This window comes from Schistocerca cancellata, chromosome 6 (assembly GCF_023864275.1).
Source record: "Schistocerca cancellata isolate TAMUIC-IGC-003103 chromosome 6, iqSchCanc2.1, whole genome shotgun sequence".
NCBI lineage: Eukaryota > Metazoa > Arthropoda > Insecta > Orthoptera > Acrididae > Schistocerca > Schistocerca cancellata.
In genome coordinates this window covers 421,154,887-421,172,922 of record NC_064631.1, presented here as the reverse complement: position 1 = coordinate 421,172,922, position 18,036 = coordinate 421,154,887, and the positions used below count along the sequence as shown (strand labels likewise).

Sequence of the window (18,036 nt, the reverse complement as noted above, 5' to 3'; positions counted from 1 at the left end):
TCCGTTCGGAGGCCGTACATTCCAGAATCGGAATGCCAATCAGGGAAAGTCGCCGTGAGCATTGAAGCATTCCACCGACACACCAGATTGCAGATAAGTGTTTGTAAAAAACACTGTGTCCCGCTTGCGTGAAGAAATCCGTAACAGCCTGCCGCACATCCTCGTTCAACAGGAATCGTGTGGCCTTCAAGACGTTTTGTAAGGGATCGAAGGTGTGATAATTGCATGGGGAGAGGTCAGTTCTATAGGGCGGGTGCTCGAGTTTTGTTAACCGTAATAGATTACGTTGGCTCACAGATCAAGCGGCGTCTTTTGTCGAATCACGGCCAGCACAGAATTGACGCACAATTCCTTAACGGTGCTTTTCGACAGACATCCTTTCCCGTACACATTCTTGATTCTTCGTTGGATATCTGCTGGTGTTTGTCCTTCGGCAGCCACGAACAGAATAACAGCACGTTGGTCCTGTTCGGATACATTTGCCAATAACGTCGCCATAGTTCATGTTTCCGCGTTTAAAGCATGTGGTAAAGACATGAATGACACACTAACCTCTTGCCTATATTTCGGTGCTTTTATACCCGCATCGGAGTCGAGCTAAGCTGCATATGGGCTGCAGCACTGCCCTCAAACGTAAATTCAGATGAGAGCTGCACAAAATAACAATAAATACGAACTCAGAGCTCTCAGAAGTGTCAATATGAGTAAATAGCACTCATTGACGCAAACAAGCCTGCAGTTTCGAAGGTGCACTCTTGGGGCGCCGGTGACTGCATGCATGTGCGGCCGAGGCAACCGACTCTGCCGCGCAGGAGTTGGTCGATTGTAATCTGGCGGAACTTGCCCTGCTGACGGCCCCATCAGCCATTCAGTTTAAGACGACCTTGGCTATGGAGGGTGGACAACCGACGAGGACAACCCGGGCTTCGGATACAGCATATTCAGGCACCGGTAACTAAGAGGACGAGGTGAGTCCAGGCCCCGGCCGTGGGCAGTCATCGAAGACCACAATCCAGATCAAGTCAAGGCAGGGTAACGAAGGAAGGACCATTACTTTGTCAGCTTACACTCCACCTCCTATCAACATCACAACACCGAGGAACTACCTAGAATGGTGCGTCGTCGACGAGGGTAGACGTCAGAGGAATCAGCTTGTCAGAGACAGGGCCGCCAGGCGCTGAATGTTAACCTCAGACCAAAAACGGTGCGACTGTTCACCCGAGGGAGAAGGCACATCTCCACAGGGCTATACATCGGACGCTGGTGACTCGAGACGAAGTCAGAGAATGACCATCTAATAAAGATGCCACCGGTGGTTAAAAAGTTTCTGTGTGTGTGTTTGTTGTTCTTGCAGACGTGCTACCACTGCGGCGCTGGACTTACTGGCTTTTAGGTGAAAGAGTTACTTGCTCTTTATTAACTCATAAGAAGGGCTGAGGGCGTTCGGGGTACTACAGCCCTTCTGAGGATTGTGATGAGTTTGTTAGTTTGGACTCAGTGGGCCATTTCGATGAAAGCCCGATGTTTCCGAATGCGATGCCTTCTTTCTGGGGCGATTGATCCCACGTACTTCAAGTGGCAAGATGTCGGTCGAAGAGTGGCGATGTTTTTGATCAGTTTCCGTACGGATACTTCGTTGGCTTCTTGGAGAGTCTCGATGCGCAGTTCTTGATGTAAATCACTGATGCCTGCCCACCGGGGGGTCTCCTAAGATAATCCTCAAATACCCATTTTGTTAGGTGTGTGTTGACTTGAGGGTTGAGTTGCAGATGGTGGCCCACGAGGAGCAGCCATATAGATTGTCTGGTAGGATCGCTTTCTGGAAATAAGTCCAGTTTGGTGCGGGTGTTCATGTGTGTGAAGGCGATTAGTGGGTAGAACTGGTGCAGCAGCCGTAGGATATGAGTCCTCTTGTTGCAAAGATGTGATTTGAAAGGAAGTCACACGCAAGTACTTAACTTCATCCGATCGAGGGAGTTTAAATGACTCTAAGCACTATGGGACTTAACATCTAAGGTCATCAGTCCTCTAGACTTAGAACTACTTGAACCTAACTAACCTAAGGAGATCACACACGTTCATGCCCGAGGCAGGATTCGAACCTGCGACCGTACCAGCAGCACGGTTCCGGACTGAAGCGCCTAGGACCGCTCGGCCACAGCGAGGGAGTTCAACGATTCCTATCATTAGGTAATTTCGTAGTTCAGAACGACGCCTACTGAACATGACATCTGTCTTTTCAGCATTCAGCTGAATGTGGTTCGCTGTTGCTAATTGTTCTGTCCTTTCGAGTTGTCACTGAAGGCGCCACACTGTGGCTTTGATACATTGGCTGCTGGTCAGAATCTCCGCATCATCTGCAGATGGTGCTAGAACCACTTGGGGGGAGCACTGGTAAACCGTTGACATAGAGTATAAAGAGCAAGGCCGACGGGACACATCCCTGAGCGAAGGGTGATGGCACAGATCCCTGAGCGATTCCTTCAATTAGATATTACAAATGGTTCAATTGGCTCTAAGTACTATGGGACTTAACATCTAAGGTCATCAGTCCTCTAGACTTACAACTACTTAAACCTAACCTAAGGGCATCACACACATCCATGCCCCTGGCAGGATTCGAACCTGCGACCGTAGCAGCAGCGCCGTTCCGGACTGAAGCGCCTAGAACCGCTCGGCCACAGCGGCTGCTGGATATTACATGCTGGAACGTCCATCTTCTATTTTAACGAAGCAGTGGCGGTTTTGTGGGCAACTTTTAATAACTTTAGTGCAGCAGTCGGGGACGGCTCCCTAGTAGTGAAGCTTGTTGAAAAGTTTGTTTTTCCAAACTCGATCATACTCCATTTCAATATCCAGAAAGGCAGCCACGGTGTGCTAGACGCAGTTAATATTGAACGCAGTGTATTCTAGCACCTGAAGTAATTGCAGTTCCGCCAGTAGTCGCGGTTGAAAACCAAACCGATCAGGTCGTATGACGTTGTGGTCGAAGACTGCTTGCCGGAGACGTTGAAGAATAACCCATTCAAAGACTTTTGCGGGAGCTGAAAGTAGGCTGATAGCCCTGTGGTTGTGAGGCAAGCTCAAATCTTGCGCCGGCTTGGGGATTGGTACGTCGAGGGCAGCTTTCCAAATCGTCGGGAAATAGCCGAGAATAAGACAGCTATTGTAGATTCTCGTCAGCAGCACCACAGATTTCCACGGCAGTTTCTTCAGCTGAACATTCGTCATGTCATCAGAATGTGACGCAGAGCGGTACCGAAGTGGCAGTTGATGTGCCGGGCTTCTGCTAGTGTGGTTAGAAGAGAGTCAGTCCATCGTGCGACGTTTCTCACTTCTTCTGCCTGTCTTCTGACCCTGTGATCTTAAGGGCGTTAGCATGCAGGACGACAACAGACGTTTGAACATCGTAGGTGTTAACGAACAACTCAGCTGTGATTAGCGGGTGGAATAGATGGCCCGCTGTTTCTGGTGGCCACGGGTATTTTAGGTGCTCGGACCAAATTCCATTCGTTGCGAGATTGAAGTGTAAGTGTTGCTATCTTATATTCCCATATCTCCTGTCCGTATTCCGTGACTCGGATGTGTACATTCTAACAACCCTACCACAACAAAGGTCAAAATTTAATAATGACTGTGGTGTTGCTCACGCTGCTAAATACTGCATTTTCGGGCAACAACAAAGTTATTATGTGGCAGGTGTCATTAGAGCACAGTTAATGAAGTCATTTCATGAAATAATGAATAAACTAGGCACTCATCTTTTCGTGTTTCCCACGCTGGTCTCGTTGTAAAATCATGGCTCAATCGTCGAAAATCTAGATGGTGATGATTCCAAGCTCGGATGCAAAGAGGCTTAGGTTTTATTCTGCTATATTCAAACGTTTTATAGATGTGTTTCACACACCATTCTTGAAGATTAAACCTTTGAAAGTTAGCACAATGGTGATGTAAAAAAAGTAATCAGCACTCCGAATTTAAGTTATACTTCCTTTTTATTGCTTTTGTTGCAATATCACGTAAAACACAAAACATCATTTCACAATACAAAACATACTTGAAAACATCTTCCTCACTGTTAAAGTTCACATTTTATAAGCTGACCACAATACGCGTCTTTCCAACATGACGTCCAAGACTTGACTTTTTCAATGTCCGACTCTCTAACAAACTGATTTCGCGCCCAAAAATCAAGAGTTACAAGTACGTCCAAGATCATAGCGACAAAAGAAAGAATACACAAAAGAATAATATCATTGCATTATAAACATATCGATGTATCAAAATACCTCTACATTAATGAAATCAAATCTGAATGTTGTCTCAGAAATATGTCAACTACTTTACAGAAACACACTAGAATATTGCTGGTATCGAGAGGTTGAGTTGAGGTGCCGTAATGGTTACGTAATTCAAGTACCATTACAACATCTTGGGAGAGGTGGTTTAGCTCTCCGGGTTTCGGTACTTCTGCCATCGCTTCCGTACCCGATTTTTAAGCGTTTTGAGATCCTGGACAAGGGGGGAAATTCATCACGAAGTGGTACATACCGTTCGGAGTGATTGTCGCCCAACGGAAGACCCGTTTGATCTTGACTGTAGGTGCCATCACTGTTTCCTAGACGAGGGATGAGGTGGACACATCTGCAGTGGCTCTGATGTTGTCGTTCAAGAAGCTTTGAAGTTGGTTCCAGTTGGTGGCAGTCCTTAATGGTGACCAAACATGTTCCAATGCCTCCGAGAGTTTGTTAATGACCGGGTGGTAGACCAAAGTAAAATCGTTAATTGCCTGTAGGTTTAGATTCAGTCGACGATTGTTTTAGAAGGCAATATCCAGCACGTCTGACAGGTGGTGAGGGTTGACAGTCACGTGCATCGGATCTTCCGGTCCATAAGTGATCGCTTCCAGTCGTTCTTCAAGCGCGTATAGCTGGTTGGTTTCGTCTCGGAGTTGTGCACCTCGAGTTCGGCAGAAAATGCTTCGTGTTAAGATAGGAGGAATTTGCTGCGTTGATAAAACAGAGTTGTGAAATATCCTTCCACTAACGGCCTTGTGGGGCTGAAATAGGCATCAATAAAGGCGATGTGTCCGCGATGGGTTGAGATGGTTATGGCTGACGCCTCCAGTGGTGACACTACGCACTATGAATATGGCTGCACCAGCACCCCTGCTAAAGACGCGGTCATTTCGGTAGCCAACCATGTTGCGGGTGTTAGTTATGCTGGTCAGAGGTGTCTCTGTGTATTAAAAGGACGTCAATGTGGAAGCACTGAATAAATTCCTCTGATTCCAGTTTTTTGTTATAAACTCCGTTGGGATTGTACATACAGAATGTGAGGTCTTCATTTCCGTTTGGTCTATGGACCATTTGTTACAGAAAACAGTTTCAAGGCTCCAATGAACAAGATAAGGATTCCAGAATGAGATTTTCACTCTGCAGCGGAGTGTGCGCTGTTGGTAGAGCGCTTGCCCACGAAAGGCAAAGGTCCCGTGTTGAGTCTCGATCCGGCACACAGCTTTAATCTGCCAGCAAGTTTCAAGATAAGTATTTTTGAAATGATGTCTGATGTATTGTTGAACTGATGCATCGTTTCCCGTAGAATTTGAAAAATGTTTAGCCGTCGGAGCGGCGCCAGAAAGTCAGTGACGCTCGAATTTTTTTTTTTTAATCTCCGAGAAATCGGAGGTTGACTGCTCCGATGCTTGTGGGGTTGTTCGCTGCTGACACCCCGTCCATGCGCGAGAGCGTTGGGCGTTGGTGACGGACTTCTTCTGCCTTGGTAGTGGTGGAAATGTGGTGGGATCGCTGAGCTTAGGCGGCGCGAGGTTGTAATCAGGGGTATTGCTTTTCCTTGTGCTGTTGGAGGTATATAGCGTCTTGGAGAGTTGTACACCCCCTCCACATGACGAGAGTGTTCGCCTTTCCAGTTGACACACTTCTCTTTCTGGATCAGGTTTCTGACAGGCGTTTGATGTGTCGTTACCCGCACATTTTACGCACCGTGGGGACAAGGAACAATAATTTGCCGTGTGGAAGTAGCAGTGGGGTGCATTGGGGTGGGCCATATTTCTAGCGGTATGTCTCAATCTGGACGTATGTATCCGACAAATGTCCTACATCGTAAATCGACTCGATGGCTGGTCCAGTCGGTAGTGGCAAAATACACCGGCTGGGGGTCAGCTTGTTCGTCTTTTCGTCCCTGATCTTGAAATGATGGACTGCGGCCTGCGGAAAGCCGATGGCATGTAGTTCTTGCTTCACATCTCCCTCCGCCACCTGTTCTGGATGGTATTTCCCTACCGATTTCAGCATCGTGTGTAATGGCACTGTGTGGGTGAAAAATGGGATTCTCGGTGCTTGAAAAATTGCAAGCCCAGCCCCTGGTCTTCTACCGTTTCGAAGTGATATTTAATTGTGTCTTCTTTACAGATCGCTTTGATTGTTCGTTTAAAGTGCTTCTTGAGTTCAGCTTTGAGAATGAGGTAGCGTCCTGTACATTGTACTGTTATTGGCATACCTTCGCCAGTGACGTCTTGCTTGACTGATTAAGTGCAATTGCAGTGTCGGAACCTGTTCCTGCCGTGTCTGGCTGTGGTGTCATATCCACTTGATCGCTCTCCTGTTGCAGAGCGGCGAATTTGTAGGCAGAAGAGACTGAATCTGACTCTTTGTTGCGTCGTCCACCTTCTGTGAGTTTTTAGCCACTTGTAGACCAATTTGACTGTTTGCCTTGACCTATCATGGCGGCTGTGACGTATTGCATCAGGGCTTGGCTTGATGGAGTAGTCTTCCTAGTTTAGTATTGAGCTTAGTTGCGCGTCTGACTGTTGTTAATAGTGTTCCGCCGTAAACAAAATGATAAAACAAGGAATAAATTATTGCTGCAGTTCCACATGACAATTTATAAAAACTGCACGCTCTGCAAACTGACCAAAAATAAAATAATCTCACTGTGCTTGAGTTCATTTTGTAATCAATAAATGTTTTAAGCAGTGATACTTGTATCTTACATACAATGTCGTTTCAAGACATATATCTCATTGCAGTCCCAATCATCAAGAACTGCGAATTTTTTCGTTAGCGCTGTCACATGATATAGGTAAAATGTGTCTGCACCGGTGCCCCAAGGGTATACATCTTCGGAACTGCAGGCTTGTTTACGTCGATGAGTGCTATTAACTCATACTGACACTTCTGAGAGCTCTAATTTCGCATTTATTAAGCAATTATTGTTATTTTGTGCAGCTAAAATAAAATTACGATGCCATTATACAGAATTACGGACTAAAGTTTTCGTTTCAAATGCAAGCAAATGACTATCTGTAGAGACAGAGAGATCAACCAGCCACAAACTTAAAAGTTATGCTGAATTTAGCCAAATCAGCGGACCATATTCGATACGCTGTACAAATTATTATACGGTGATTTGATGAGATTTCTTTACACTGTACCACATACTTATTTTTCCTCCCGTTCGAATCGGGGAAAGAAGTGGTAAGAATGTCGCGCTGTTTTTGTACGCTCTGTTATTTCCCTCAAGTAGTCTGTATGGAAGCCAAAAATAGGGGACTAGAATATAATGCTTGTAGATTAACCGGAATGTATAACGAAATTTTTGTGTGATATAAGTCACTAGTCTTTAATAGTCTGCCATTTCGGAGTTTTCAGCTTATCTGTTACCTTTTTTAGTCACTCAGACAAGTTTGTGACCATTCTTCCAGTCCGCCGTCGTATGCGATCGATATCCTCCGTTGCACCAGCCACATAGCCCAGCGCTCATTTAATTATTTTTTTTCTCGTCTATGTGAAGTAGCACATCGTCTTTAAAAGTCTAGGTACAGACGATATCGGTTTGCACATGTCTAAACATAATGTGCATAGTAATCAGTTATTATTATGTGAGACGATACTTATTATATTTATACGAGTATGCGACACGCTACTCTGTATATCTGTTTACCATGTTAGCTAAAATGAACTATTAGGTAGGTGCGTAAGTTCGTGGCGTTTTTCCATACGTTTAATAAACACAACAGATACACATAACAGGGACTTTAATCATCGATAATGTATTCTCCTTCACTATTTACAACGATCTGTCAACGCTGAGGTAACTTTTAGAAACCGCTACTGTAGAAATCAGGTGGATCTGATGAAGTCGTCGAACCATGTTCGGAGCTTATTTTCATCATGAAAGGAAGTTCCTTGACGGTTGTTCGTTAGAGAGCGTAAAAAGTGAAAATCTGAGGGTGCGAGATCAGGTGAATAAGTTGGGAGCGAATGGACCATCCGACCCAACTTTTGTACAGTGTTTTTTTGTCAGTGTAGCAGAATGGGGGGTCGTTGTCGTGGGGTAGCATCACTTCAGGCAGTCTTCTTGGTCGCTGTTCTTGGACTGCGTCCGCAAAAGGTCTCAGTTGTTGTCAATAAATGTCAGGAGTAATGGTTACACCTCGGGAAAGCAATTCGTATTCCACCACACCGTTGTTGTTCCACCAGATGCAAAACATTATCTTTTGTGGATGCGCACAGGTGTTTGTACGGGGACTTGCTGCTTCGTTTGGGCTGAAGCGTTCCTTTCTTTTTCTTATGTTAACATAAAGACACAATTTCTCGTCTCCAGTAACGATAATGGATAGGAATGGTCGGTGTTCTTCACGAGCCAATTGATGACGAGCAAGCACAGACGCAGTTATGGCCACCCGCTAATTTTTGTGATTTTGGTTTAGAGCATGCAGTACCCATACACCCCTTTTTTGAACCTTCCCCACTGCATGAAAATGTAGCATAATGATGGAATGAAAGCAGTTCATCATATCTGCCAGTTCTCGAGTAAACTGACGTGGATCATTGTAGATTATTGCGTATAAACGATCTTCATCAAACCCCGAGGGTCTTCCTGAACGTGGGGGGTCACCAATGTCGAAACGATAGTCTTTAAACTATTTTGTTGCCGTGTTCTGTCCAATGGCATCATCCTCACACACGGCGAAAATGTTTCTGCTGCCGCCTCTCCTGTCACTCCTCAAATAGCAACAATGAACTACAAATAAAGAATGAGAATCGATAAATAAACGCAAAGCAACCGGAATATCATCGTGTAAAAAAAAAAGCGCTACGAACTTATGCACCAACATAATGATATTTCGAAAATGTTTTGATGGTCATGATGAATAACTTACTTGTTAGCACTTAAAAATATCCTGCTGGACTGCGAGAGGTTAGTTGAGATGCATTAAATTTAAATTTGGATGTGAAATGACAGCCTTGGTGGAAAAAGCATTGTTAACTTTCTAACTATATAACCTTTATCCTTTTCTCAACTTCTTTATGCCGTTTATTTTACTAGCACAGCTAAAACTGTGTGATAACATTCTGCTTTGAGCTAAGAACTGTGCAGGCACTCCCATTTTAAGCCACTGACGCCACCGACATAAAACACCTGACATGCTCGTGACAGTCATTTACACACAACTTCGTAGTTACAAGGCTTAGTCTACTTAGAGATAAATTTCGATGTGATTCTTGAGTTTCTCCCGGAGTATTTGATAATCAAAATATCCACGGGTGTGCTGCCGGTCTATAGTATCCAACGGGCACAATATTTCGGCGATCATACATGTCGCCATCATCAGGTGAACTGACGGACTGAGCTCCTGTGAACGTGCCGGCACGGAGATCCGTACGCTATGGCTGCTCAGACAATTTGGGAGGAGGAAATGGTGCTGGAGCAGAATTCGTCGCCGCGCTGCTACGCGAAGGGCCCGGGTTCAGTTCCTGATAGTGCCAGCGATTTTTCTTGATGGGAATACTGCTACAGTACGCACTCAGCCTCGTGACGCTTAAGGGAAGGGTTGTAAAATACGTGGAAGTTGTTACCTGTGGCAGAGTGTATGTCCTGTAATTAATATAACCAGCGAACATAAACAACATTTAACAAAGTGATTTGTGCACCAGGCGTAAGCCTATAGAATCAGATAACTACAGAACGACGCCAATATGAACGATTACTAAGTACACCATCTAGTGATGAGTCGCTAGGCAACTTGAAAATGGAAATGGGAATATAAAAATCCCACTATCGCAAAAAGCGACCCATTGCACTCGTTATTGAAAACCGTTACGGGTCGCAGCATCAGTCTTCCTCATCCATAGAAGATAACAATAATTTTATAAACCGCCGTGTTGGCCAGAGAACTGAGCGATGCCGGCCGATCCCTGCTTAGTCTGCCTAAATACGTTTGTCTGCGGTAATGGAGGGGCATGTGGCTAGCATTCTCCCTCCCTCAGTCGTTCTCCCGGGAAGGAGTGGACTCACTTGATGCTACCGGGGGTCAAATCCAGGACGTCCGTGTCGCAGCCATTTGTGCTTGCCGCCTAGCTACCAACAGTGCCGCGTCAGTCAGCGACTATTTCATTTCAGCGAAGAAGCAAAGAATGCAGAGAACAAGTGTTCCACGCCTTTCGACGTGACTGTACTCAGACAGCTATTCAGCCTGTTACGTAAAAGGTAGAAGAAATCGCTGTTTTTTTGTACGCGCTAGTCTCCTCCGTCGTGCAGGAGCACGCTCGCAACAATTTCATACTGCTTGCCGCTGCGTTGCAATATCTTCGGTGTGAAAGGTGACGTGGCTCTAATTCGGGAGCCGCGATCGCCGCTTTCCAGTCAGTGCACGCCCGGAAAGTTCACCTCACAAAGTGTTCACCGACCGATCTCAGCGAGTTTAAAATAGCAACTTTCCATCTCGAAAGCTGCTGCGAACCGTTTTGTCGCTGAAACGTTGTCAGAACCCGACATTAAATAAACTCCTACTCCTGGCACTCTATCTGCAGATATGTCAGTGTTGATCCAACAGCAACACTGTACACCGCACTAGCTACTTTTTTGAGATAACTGTAAACTTTGAAATAGGCAGTCTACTCAACCAATTTACGCAATTTAACCAGCTTTAACTACGGTTTGTATACTAAGATAAAGACCAGATTTACGGCTATTTCGGGAGCAACATCACATTTTTCCGAGACATTGCACATAAAAACACTTAATAACTAAACTTGCCGATAATATTTTGCACCCGTTGGTGATATATTTAAAACAACTGCCGGATAGCAGTATGTGTTAAAATGTCGCTTCCGAGACGGGGAGATGCGCCGGCCCTAATAGAATCCACCATGCGGATTTGCAACGACGGTCAGTGTACCGGCCAGCCTGGTTGTGGTTTTTAGGTGGTTTCCCGCATCCCAGTAGGAGAATACCAAGTTGGTACCCCAGTCCCTCCTAGGTTACACAATACGCAAACATTTAGAAAACTTTCCTGCAGTTTCACGTGAATAACACTACAAGCAGACGTTTGGGATACACACATTCAATCTTAGCATGGGATGGCGGGGGAGGGGGAGGGGTGGGAGGGGGGAGGGAGCGGCGAAGATGCGGGACAGAAAAAGGAAGAAGAAGAAAGAAGAATATGAGTAATAATGAGGTTTACTGACGAAAATGAGAATAATAATCTATACTGCTGTTTGTTCAAAGGAATATAAGCTTCGGGCTGGAGACAGACAGAATAGCGAGAGCTATTCTGGAAATAAGGTAGCAACACATCCCTTGACCAGACTGTATTCTCTACGATTTTGTCCTGATACGCAGTATATGGCAACGGTATGCGTTACTTGTCATCATACTCACCATTATTGTTCTAATGTTTTTTGGGAATGGATGAAAGTATAAAGGAAACCTGCGTCCCATCGTATCACTTCCTGTTGGTATGCTTCAAGACTATTATATTTATGATTCTCTTGACTGCAAGAATTTCCCAAGCAGCTTATACTACGACTGCTGTTCTGAAATGTCAAGTTCTTACCGCATTCCGGGTATCATTGATCAAGTGCACCACTTTTGAATGTTTATTCTGTAGTATATGAACTGTCAGTGACTAATATCCTGCAAATGTAATTTTTACTTTTTGTTTTCTCAAAAGATTTAGTTTGTATGATCTGATTGCAGTGTAGAAGTAAATTTAGATGAAAGACGCTGCGTCATGTAATATCTATTCTTGGGCACTGAACCACCTAGTCTTCATTTTAAAGTGTGTCTTTATCTGTTTTCTACACTTGAAGTGATGGTTTCTGAAGTATGCCAATAATGTGATCTGTTTTACATGCGTTGTAGCAGCGAACCTTGGTTGAGTGCGTCATTCCTTCTATGGTGACATCGCAGTAAATATTCACTGCAGTGCATTTTGTGGAAAGATGATTAAATTAAAGAAGAAACTTACAGTTAGTCCTTTCATTGAATTGTATGTTGTTATGTTCACTTTGCCTCTCGGCACCAAAAAAGAATTTTGTGATTTTCGCTGTCGAATTTCCTTGGTCAGATCAGAAAAAATACAGTAGGTGAAATGTTGTTATTCAGATATTTTTAACACAGGTGGTGAAATGGTACGTTCAAAGAACAGAGGAGAGGCCGTTCAGGAATTTAACTTGTAACTGACAAAGAATCTAAGCTTCAGGGTGTCCCAGAAAAGTTATGACATACTTCGATATGTTGTAGAGAGTTTCTTGAGGAAGAAATCGAGTATAGGTACCCCCCTCCAGAAATGTCATACAACGACGCTGCAAAGTGTAGAAGTTATAGGCACCGGCGCCCACCATTAGGCCACCCCTTCAACAGCAAACGTGACTTCATATGCTGACGTCTCGTAATGTTGGTTGTTATTCAGTAATTGCAACTGATTCCCACGATCGGCATTGAAGAAGATAGACCTAGCTGCTGCCTAGACAATGCTTGTCTCATATGAATAAGTTGCTCTGTTACCTTGGTACCCCAGTCCCTCCTAGGTTACTCAATACGCAAACATTTAGAAAACTTTCCTGCAGTTTCACGTGAATAACACTACATGCAGACGTTTGGGATACACAGTTATGGACATGGGTTTGCTTCTGCATTTTATTTTTCTCCTGTATACCTAAAAAATGGTAGATTTTAGATGGTTCCAGGAGAAAGATAAACTGTGGATGGAAACCAGTGTCCAAAGCTGTCATCCACCAAGGCAACAGAGCTTTGCACTCTCCTTGTGGATGAAAAATATCCTCTTGGTAAAGCCTTTCTACACAGCAGCTAGCTCCATCTTCTACACCGGCGATCGTAGCAATCGGTAGCGATAATTGAGTAATAAACAACTTTGTGACACATTCCGCTATGATCCTTCAGCGTATAAAGTAATGTTTGCTGCTGGAGGGGTGGCCTAGTGGCAGGAGCCGACGCCTAAAACTTCTACACTCTGCAGCGTCGTTGTATGACATTTCTGGACACGGGTTGCTATACTCGATTTGTATTCTCAAGATGACCTCTACAACCCCTCGAAGTTTGTCTCGACATTTATTAGATACCCTACATACAGATCTGTTTAACTATTTGTAATTAATATACAGGCCGTTTCAAAGTCTTTACATCAAACGTCTAGGGATGATAGATCAGTCATGGGGAACGACTTTTATTAGAGGCAAAGTGTTATCTGCCACGTCCCAGTGACACTAGGCATCCTTTTGTATTGGTTATGCCCCCGAGAGGCGGCAGCCGTGCGGGGTAACCGTGCGGTCTGAGGCGCCTTGTCATGGTTCGCGCGGATCCCCCTGTCAGTGGTTCGAGTCCTCCCTCGAGCATGGGTGTGTGTGTTGTCCTTAGCGTAAGTCAGTTTAAAGTAGATTAAGTATTGTGTAAGCCTAGGGACCGATGACCTCAGCAGTTTGGTCCCACAGACCTTACCACAAATTTCCAATTGAGAGGCGGCATGACATGCGTAATGTGCAACGTGCGTATGCAGTGTGTGTTGCCTCTGATCCAGTCATCTGCTTCACATGACAAGTGGAAGGCTCATAAAAATTCAAGTTTCTGACTCACTTCTAAAATATCTTTATCCACATAGAGATACTCGTTCTTATTTTCTTATTGAAAATCACTCTATCAACATACTGTGGTAGGTAGCATGCAGCATACACGATTATTAGACACTGATAGTTCGATGAAATCTCGTCGTCTCAAGGCCGGCGAATACAAACTTTTAGAACAGTCGGGAAGCGCCAGTAAACACTTTGTCTCTAAAAAAAGGTGTTCCGCACGACTTCACCTATTATGCTAGACATTTGATGCAAATACTTTAAAACATTCTATATAATTAAGTCGGTATACCTACACACACACACACACACACACACACAGGATAAGGTAAATGTACCGTGGAAGTGTGACCTGTGTGAAAGTGGGAGGAGAGAAATCAGCTTGGATTGAACAGAAGAACGGCTTTAGGCAGGGAAGTGCACTTTCACCATTACTCTTCATTGTAGTGATGGATGATACAATGAGTTCAGTAGCACAAGTAATTGGTGAAATGAAGATGAAAACTATGGTGTGTGCAGATGATCTGATGACTTGGGGGAATAAGGAGGTGGACGTACAAGACCAGTTGGACGTATGGGAACGTACAGTACAAGAATATTGGATGAAATTTAGTATAAGTAAGAGTGAGATGGTTATCACAACAAGAAAGAAGTAGAGAGGAACAATTGGAATAACTATTTGTGGGGAACGATTGAGGAGAATGGAGAGTTTCAAGTACCTAAAAATCCTGATACAGGAAGATGGAAAAACGACAGAGAAGTAAACGAGCGGGGGAGAAAAGCAGAAGCATTTCGGAAGAGTGTCAGAAGCCTGATATGGAGCAAGGATGTACCCCAAATCAGTAAAAAAGTTATATACCCATCATACTATGTTCTGATCCTCACATATGCATCAGAAACCTGGGTTATGAAAGGAAGAGAGAAAAGCAAAGTATAAGCTAGTATGAAATTCTTGAGAAACAATATTGGAGTGACAAAGATAGACAAGTTAAGAAATGAGAGTATCAGAGAGTTAATGAAGGTGGAACCATTACAGGAGGAGATAGAGAAATCAAGGCTGAGATAGTACGGACACTTTAAGAGAATGGAGAAGAAGAGGATACCCAGGAGTTTACACGAGATGAAACTGGAAGGAAAGAGACCAAGAGGAAGACCGAGAGACAAATGGCTGAAAGGAGTAGAGGAATGCGTCCAGAAGAAAGGGGAAGACTTGACCAAGGTGAAGACGGAGAGATGGTGGCAAGACAAAAGACGATGGAGAGGCCCATGTTCCATACAGACCCGTCAGAGGCTAGAAACTGTCCAAGATGATGATGATGGCCTACACGCACTGACGTGAAAAAGGCATGGGATAGCGATATACACATATACAGATGACGGTGGTATCGTGTACGCAAAGTACAAAAGGATAGCGCATTGGTGGAGCTGTCATTCGTACTCAGGTGGTTCATGTAAAAGGATTCCCGAAGTGATTATGACCGCACAACGCGAATTAACAGACCTTAAAAACCGAATGGTAGTTGGAGCTAGACGCATGGGACATTTCATTTTGGAAATCGTTAGGGAATCCAATATTCCGAGAACCACAGTGCAAGAGTACGCTGAGAATACCAGGCATTAATTATCACCACAAACAACGCAGAGGCCGACGGTCTTAACTTAGTGACCGAGAGCGGAGGAGTCTGCGTAGAGTTGTCAATGACAACTGGCAAGCGATAATACGTGAAATAACCGCAGAAATGTCTGTGAGATGTACGATGAACGTATTCGTCAGGACAGTGCGGTGAAATTTAGCGTCAGTGGGCTACAACAGCAGACGACCTACGCTGGTGCTTCTGCAAATAGCATGACGTCACCTGCAGCGCCTCTTCTGGGCTCGTGACCATATCGATTGGATCCCAGGCGACTGGAAAACCATGGCTCGGTCATATGAGTCCCGATTTTAGTGGGTAAGAGCTGCTGATAGGGTTCTAGTGTGGCTCAGACCGCATGAAGCCATGGACCCAAGTTGTCAACAAGGCACTGTGCAAGCTAGGGATGGTTCCATAATGGCATGACCTGTGTTTAGACGGAATTGACTGAGTCCTCTGGTCCAACTGGGCCGATCATAGACTGGAAATGGTTATGTTCGGCTACTTGGAGACCATTTTCAGCCATTCATGGAGTTCATGTTCTCAAACAACGAAGTCATGTCACCGGGCCATAATTGTTCTCAATTGGTTCGAAGAACATTCTGGACAATTCAAGCAAATGAACTGACCACAGGAATAGCCCGTCATGAATCCCATCTAAAATTTATGGGACATTATCGAGAGGTATGTTCGTGCACAAAATCCTGCTCCGGCAACACTTTCGCAATCTTGGACGGTTACGTAGGCAGCATGGCTAAATATTTCTGCGGGGGACTTCCAATGATTTGTTAAACACATGCTACGTCGAGTTACTGCACTAAGCCGGGCAAAAGAACGTCCGACACTATGTTAGGAGGTATCCCAGATTTTTGTCACTTCAGTGTACATAGTGTGACATGAGTTAGAAAAAGGTACTTCAGAGCCGTAGGAACTTGTAATTAGCCCAAGTCGTTAGCATTTCAGCGGACTTCTGAGTTTCAGCTACGTAATGCTGTCATCTGACAGGGCTAGACGGAATCTTTCGGCGGGGCATTTAAGGTCCATCCAAGCTCATAGCTCCATGCCCTGTGGTTCTTAACAACTCACGCAAGTCGGTTCAGTAAAAAAAATTGTTCAGTGCAGTAAGTTATTGATAAGGAGAGGTGACAATAATTTTATTTCAAATGCCATCACCAGGTTTGACATCCTGGAATATAACAAGCAGCAAACTGCATATATGAAAAACAATTGGACAACTTTTTTCTTGGACTAAATTACTGTTACCAGTTTGTTACAACTTCCGTAAGAACTTTGAGAATCGTTTATAAATGGTAAAAAATTCGAGTGGAGAAGTTCATGTTATGTTCTCAGTGCAGCATTTTCTACAAAGGTATTTGGATATTTTCAAAAACCATTACGTGATTCAAATGGTAATCTTTTTCTTGGCCATTAATTAGTTTTTTTGATAGAATTGTTGCGACGACTATGGCAATTATTGGGATAATGAATCTAATAAAAACTCTTGTAGATAATATTAGGATTTTTTTCTTGATTTATATCAAGCTTTCTGACTAGAAGTCAAATGTCGAACTCTACAGCCATTTGGTTATAAAATCAAAAATTTTATACAAACGATCTGTTTACAACGTTTGCAACTTGGAAAGTTACTCACAACGAACTGTTTACGGCGTTTACCACTTGGGAAGTTACTCACATGCAAAAAGTACACAATTTTCTAAAGATTACACATTACGTATTCAAAATCAGGCAAAATCAGCGATAAAATTGTGATCCTATACCAAAAAACAAATCGGCCTCAATAACCCTGCGCGCTTAAGGTAACAAGTCGGCTGAACACCATTTATAAATAAAATACAACTGTAATATTATGTAACATTTAGAGAATATTAGACTGTATTACAGAAAAAGGTATGAAATAAACATAAATGAAACTTCCAACTTTTGAGCGATACAACGAATGCTTGATTTCCACTGCATGATCTCAATGAGCATTTATCAATGATATTTCTCTTGTTTTCAGATGAAAACTTAGCCGAGGCTAAGAAACTCATGGAAGAAGACTGAGTAAGCAGAGCGACGGAATTGACGAAGTTTTTAAGACACATAGCCTTTGAGGCTAAACTAATTTCTAAGAACTATTAGTAAATCTATTTTTGCAAAGACATGGCTAATGTATGCTATACACTTTTGTAAGAATGATATGATTAAACTGTGAGTATATGACGTCCAGTCTTTTCTACAAATGTATTTTGATTTTGACTTAAAATTGAAGTTAAGATTCCATTTTCGAGAAAGGAGCCCAAGTGCTCTTCTGTTGCTCTAAGAATGAAATAAAAATAACTCATTTGGTGAATTTATAAGCTGTTCATTTGCTTGGCCTGTTGTTTGCTGTCGTATTGATGCGTCATCGGATTGTATGTAGACAGCATTTACCGGCAACTTACTCCCGAGGTACAAATATCGCCGTAATAAATTCTGTAACTTTCCGCTCCGGGAATCTGAGGCGTTAC

At 43.8% G+C, this 18,036-nt stretch overlaps 1 protein-coding gene across 1 annotated transcript in view; it reads left to right on the top strand.

Annotated features, from left to right (window-relative positions):
• LOC126088359 (integrin alpha-IIb-like) overlaps positions 1-17,628 on the top strand; it is a 269,521-nt gene extending 251,893 nt beyond the window's left edge. Inside the window, exon 16 of the mRNA XM_049906497.1 lies at positions 17,547-17,628. Coding sequence (XP_049762454.1) covers positions 17,547-17,590 — 44 coding nt within the window. The 3' untranslated portion in view covers positions 17,591-17,628. The remainder of the gene's footprint in view (positions 1-17,546) is intronic.
• The last annotated feature ends 408 nt before the right edge of the window (positions 17,629-18,036 follow it).